At 39.1% G+C, this 6,000-nt stretch overlaps 1 protein-coding gene across 1 annotated transcript; it reads right to left on the bottom strand.

Annotated features, from left to right (window-relative positions):
• Positions 1–575: 575 nt before the first annotated feature.
• On the bottom strand, positions 576–3,571 carry LOC117254400 (claudin-19). Its single transcript, XM_033622697.2, has 4 exons — positions 3,217–3,571; positions 2,635–2,799; positions 1,730–1,808; positions 576–1,560 (listed from the first exon to the last, which is right to left on the bottom strand). The coding sequence occupies exons 1-4, from the start codon at positions 3,416–3,418 to the stop codon at positions 1,392–1,394; spliced, it is 615 nt and encodes a 204-aa protein (XP_033478588.1). The 5' UTR covers positions 3,419–3,571; the 3' UTR covers positions 576–1,391.
• Positions 3,572–6,000: the final 2,429 nt, after the last annotated feature.

A 6,000-nucleotide genomic window follows, 5' to 3' on the forward strand; every position in this document is an offset into this window, starting at 1 on the left:
AAATGATCTTGTCTATTTGAAATCAGGTCATCTTCTTCTTACGTAACTACTCACATGGAATGAAATTTTGACCAGTGGTGCCCAAACTTTTGTGTGCCACTCTACGTGTTCCGACCTGATTTATTTCACGTTCAGCTTTTCTCTTGTGTAGTTATCTCCCATTTTTCGTATCCTTCCTTACAAAATGTACATCCACCCAGAGTGAGATAAGGATCCTGTTTCCCCAGGCGGCTCTCATAACACTGACTCCACACTGGGTCATACAGAAATTCTTACTCCCTTTCCAATCAGCGCTCCACTCTGACTTCACCATGGCAGCAGCTGTAATAACCGATGTCAGTTAATGGAGTAGGCCTATTTAGAGGGAAAATCGGCAGCAGATATGGGAGGAAGGAAACTGTTTGTCAGGAAAGCTCTCATTACTGCAGCACTGGAGGCAACACAATCCACTTTGTCACAGCAAACAGCAGCGTCTTGCAGTTTAAACTTGACCAGATCACATTTAATGTGGGTTTATTGTCAGATTTGATGATACGTTTATTTATGTCTGGAATATAATAGAACGTAAACCCGAGTGAAGAAAACAAAATAATTTTATTTCTCTTTCCAAAATATACAAACACACATATTATCTTTCAAACTGCCACATGATGTGCCAAATAACATTAACAATGACCAAACTACAGGAAAATATGACAAGAAAAGATAAAACTTTAGTCATAACATGAACAACGTACACAAACAAATCTATATTAACACCAGTGAGAAACTGAAGAGGAATAAATTCCAAGGCAAAGTACACGGTAAGAGTACAGAAATCTCTACAGTGTCAACACTGTAAACTACTGAAACAAGCGTTCATTCATAGGTAGCTGTGAGGAGTAACTTTGTGATGTCATACTTACACAAACAGGCTGACAAAGATCAGCATGTTTAAACCTGAAATAACGAATCCATGTGTAATTTTAATGTTTGAAATTATTTTAAAAGTTAGTCCTTTTATTTCTCTTAATGGAAAATTATTAACAAGCTTATTGCAGGAATTAACGAGATAATAATCTCATTAATTCTAATTTTTCTGAATTAACAACATTATTATCTCATTCATTTTAATTCTGAGATAGTAATCTCTTTGAATGCCTTACACATTCGTAGCAGTGACTGACGGCATCCAAGTAACCAAGTGTTGTGCTAAAATAAAAAAAATCAAGCTGTAAAACGGGATTCAAACACTCATTACAAACAGCCTGATTTTGTATGTATTCCTGATGCTGGTTACTGACTCAGTGTTCAGTACGTAGTATTTGTAATCCTGCAGTGGGACATTTCCTCGTCGTAGAAACCCAACCTGCTGCAGTCTGTAAATTCACTGTCTCAAGGCCTCTCCTCCGCTAGACGTAGTTGGACTTGGAGTGGGTGTTGGTGGCGAGGAGCTGGTTGGAGCTGATGGAGCCATTCGACTGAGACCGCGAGCATCTCCGACAGCTCAGAAAGGCACCGCCAGCCATAGTGAGGAGGCCACCAGCCCAGCTGACAAACACGGCCTTACCAAACTCAAAGCTGAGGAGGAAAACAGATATGTTTAGATGCACGTGTGTTTATCTATGTGTATCTGCATGTAAACATGTATGTATGCGCATATGTCAGTTTAGTTTTACAGTACCACTTTCAAATGAAAATAAAGCACTTAAGTGTGTGTGTGTGTGTGTGTGTGTGTGTGTGTGTGTACCTCTGCAGGCGATGGGATTCGTGGACGTAATGAACAATCATTTTGACGTACCAGGAGGTTATGATGAGGGTCAGTAAACCTGAACAAAAAAAAACACATCATATTGTTCATCACTGAAGTGCTCATTCAAATCCTAATATTTTTTTCTGACAACCTGTTCTTTTAGATATGTTTTCTGCTTTTGCATTTTGCTTACTATTTGTTTTAGGGACTGACTCTTGAATATGTTTAATGGTGAAAAAATGACTGCAGAAAGTACAAATGGAGGATAAAGAGAATTAGACTGACCTATAGGAGCTCTAACTCCGATGGGGCTGGTGATATTTCTGCAGAAATGTTAGTGCACTCTCTTGTGACTACTGATGTTTGTGGCATTTTGTTCTTGTTGTGCTTTGGTTTGGTCTTATTTCTATAGTTTAAAACAGCTCTTATGTTCTTTAAAAGTGCCATTAGAATTTTTTTTTAGGATGAAATCTTTTTCATGGTTGTATAAAAAATGGCATTCATGATTTAATAATTGCTTTTCTGTTCACATCTTTCTGCCCTGGGAGACAGATCACTCCTCAGGTTGCTCTTCCTGAGGTCTCTCACAGATTTCCACTCACTAAAGGTTTTTTGTTTTGGGAAGTTTTTCTGCTGTGAGGGTCAAAGGTCAGAGGGTGTAATATGTTGCAAAGCCCCCAGAGGCAAATTGTGATTTGTCATATTGGATTATATAAATAAAACTGAATTAAATCAAATGGTATAACTCAGGTTTTGTGTTGTATTTTTTTGTATTTTGAATACAAAAATAAAATTTAAAATGTGATCAGTGATGATGAACATTATGAAAACACTATACTTGACATATTATGTAGTGTGACTGCCTGTGAGAGCCCATCAGAGTTTGTTGCTGCTAAACACACCTGCAATCATGAACATGATTCCTCCGATCATAGCTGTCAAGGATTTGCTCTCAGGTTTGCCGTCCATGAAGCGGGTGCACTTCATTCCCACCGTGGAGACCAACAGTGCCACAGTGGAGAGGAAGATGCTGATCAGCATCACGGCCCTGGTGGCCTGGATCTCAGCTGGAGGAGCAGAAGTGGGAATGTTGGTACATATATACAGTAAGCCTCTCATTGATACAGTCTGTGATAGCTGGAGATGATCTTAGAGACTGAATATTACTCATATTACATCTATCTGTAACAAAATGTATGACAGTTGTGCAGTCTTGTTTTGGTTTACTCTTTAAGTTTCAACTTTGCACTTTGTCAACAGCAAATAAAGATTATAATTCTACAAAATATATGCAATAAAAAATAAACCCCTCTATGACCCTATATGAATATCAGATATGCCATAAAGTCAGATGAGGTCAATTCAGAGAGCTTACACAACAAAGACGCACTTCTGGCTAATTATAGTACATTATTATAAGTGGAAGATATCTCAGCAAGCAGCGTCTGGTTTTTGGAGGAGATGCAGATGCAAAAAAAACTTACTTGGCAGCTTCAGGAGGTACTGGTGAAATTCACAGGTTGTTCTCTCATTGCCACTGCAGCTCATCCACAAGCCCTCGTAGATGCGGTGCGACTTGCCCTGGTACTGCTTCTTCCATTCAACCATCATAGTTGCAGCAACAGTGGTGGCGAGACCGATCAGAGAGAGGAGGAACCCGAGGAGCTGCAGCCCAGAGCTGGCCATCGTATCCGGATAACAGCAGAGCGGGAAGACCGTAATCAGTTAAAAAAAAAAAAGTCCGAGTGCTTGGTCGGAAACTGAGCCAAAGAAAATCTGACAGCGAACAGAAGCAGCTGAAGTCGTATAAACTTAAAGTCGATCTCCTCTCAGGCGCCTCCTCGCAGCTCTAAGGACCGTTATACGAGCGCTCCTCTGCGCTCTCTATTTAAAGTCCAAGGCGCGTGACGCATGTGAGACCTCTACTCCACCTGCGGTGGATGATGGGATGCGATTTTCCTTAGAAGTCTTATCAGTCTTACCACTTGATACATGGCGGTAAATGCTGACTATTCTGAGAAGAAGGAAAAAATGAAAGTGAAGCTGGTGGAGAGGACCCCGAGGTCACACATGTGCCAAGAGTAACAGCCAAGACTTATTTCAGTTGAAGTCCTGGAAGTGAACACGGTATTGATGCAAGAGTTCCAGTGCCATCACACTGCCTTTAAATCCGTTATATAAATACAAAATCAAGAACTTCATCAGAACTTGTATAACAATATTTTGATGTATATGATATTTGATATTTATTTAGCGTGTAAAAAAAGGCATGACCATACAAACAAGCAGACAGACAGAAAGTAATATTTAAAAATAATGAAAAGAATGATCAAAAGCAATTAACAGTGTATATTTACCTTTATTTACACATCCGAAAAGCAGTGGGAGGAAGTATTTACTTATTAAATCCCACCCCTTCTCCATAGGTCACTGAGTACAATGAAACGGACATCTTCCTTATAGCCTATAGATAAAACTGTACCTAAGACTTTCCTAAATCTGCCATTGTTATCACCATTTAACTTTATCACACAAAAACGCCCATGCATATGTATATAATAGTAAGTACCAAATATCTATCTCACAAAAACCCATTTAAGTATATAATACAAATAACTAATTATCCGTGACTTACAAGTACATATATTCTACCAATTGTCTTTGCCTTATAATATATGTGTATTCATTGACTTGTCCTACTATCTCTTTATATCTAAATAAGTGAACATGTGACAGTAGTACACATAGTAGTAGTAGTAGTACATATACAAAGTATGAATATACGTTATTCTATCAATATATACTTGTGTTTACATATTAATACATTGTTAATTTCAGAAAAATAGTATTGTTGGGGCGTCGGTGGCTTAGTGGTAGAGCAGGCGCCCCATGTACAAGGCTGTTGCCGTAGCGGCCCTGGTTCGACTCCAGCCTGTGGCCCTTTGCTGCATGTCTCTCCCTCTCTCTGTCCCCCTTTCACACTAGTCTGTCCTATCAATTAAAGCCCCAAAAAAATCTTGAAAAAAGAAAAATAGTATTGGTAAATCTGTTTTATGGGGTGCTCAGAGCGTCAGTATGGTATACTTGATTCCTCTTAAAACAGATTTACCAGTACAGGAACACTAACCCCTATGAACAACTGGTGAATGTCAAACGCCTTCTTCAACCATGTGCTTCCTGACTACATTGTCTTTATACCTTATTTAAATTGGTGTGTGCTTGGACATTGCTTGAGCTCCACATTCAGACTGTTCCATAACTTAACTCCACATATTGGAATACAAACACTTCCTCTGGTTGTAGGCACAATAACAGTATGTAAATACAGTGCCCTCCAAAAGTATTGGAACAGTGAGTCCAATTCGTTTACTTTTGTTGTAGACTGAAAACATTTGGGTTTGACATCAAAAGATGAATATGAGACAAGAGATCAACATTTCAGCTTTTATTTCCAGGTATTTACATCTGCATCTGATACACAACTTAGAAGATAGCATTATTTGTAATGGAACACAAAATTTTTAGGTGAGCAAAAGTATTGGAACATATAAACTTAAAATAGATTAAAGTGAATGAGACTTAATATTTAGTTGCAAATCCTTTGCTTTCAATAACTGCATCAAGCCTGTGACCCATTGACATCACCAAACTTTTGCATTCTTCTTTTGTGATGCTTTTCTAGGCTTTCACCACAGCCTCTTTCAGCTGTTGTTTGTTTTGGGGGTTACTCCCTTCAGTCTCCTCTTCAGCAGGTAAAATGCATGCTCTATTGGGTTTAAGTCTGGAGACTGACTTGGCCAGTCTAAAACCTTCCACTTCTTTCCCCTGATGAACTCCTTTGTTGTTTTGGCAGTGTGTTTTGGGTCGTTATCTTGCTGCATGATGAAGGATCTCCCAATCAGTTTGGTTGCATCTTTCTTTAAATTAGCAGACAAAATGTTTCTGTAGACTTCTGAGTTCATTTTGCTGCTGCCATCATGTGTTACATCATCAGTGAAGATGAAAGAGTCCGTCCCAGAAGAAGCCATGCAAGCCCAAGCCATGACATTACCTCCAATGTGTTTCACTTTTTCCCAGAATTTTTGAGGCTCATCTCTGTACCTTTTGGTAAATTCCAGCCTGGCCTTCCTATTCTTCTTGCTAATGAGTGGTTTGCATCTTCTGGTGTAGCCTCTGTACCTTTGTTCATGAAGTCTTCTGCAAACAGTAGATTGTGATACCTTCACTCCTGCCCTCTGGAGGTTGTTGCTGATGTCACTAACAGTTGT

This window comes from Epinephelus lanceolatus, chromosome 6 (assembly GCF_041903045.1).
Source record: "Epinephelus lanceolatus isolate andai-2023 chromosome 6, ASM4190304v1, whole genome shotgun sequence".
NCBI lineage: Eukaryota > Metazoa > Chordata > Actinopteri > Perciformes > Serranidae > Epinephelus > Epinephelus lanceolatus.

Coding starts and splice junctions, on each gene's coding strand:
- LOC117254400 (XM_033622697.2), bottom strand. CDS start 3,418: ATGGCCAGCTCTGGGCTGCAGCTCCTCGGGTTCCTCCTCTCTCTGATC. Junction 2,800..3,216: donor GTACCTCCTGAAGCTGCCAA/GTAAGTTTTTTT, acceptor CTGCTCCTCCAG/CTGAGATCCAGGCCACCAGG. Junction 1,561..1,729: donor GAATCCCATCGCCTGCAGAG/GTACACACACAC, acceptor TTTCCTCCTCAG/CTTTGAGTTTGGTAAGGCCG.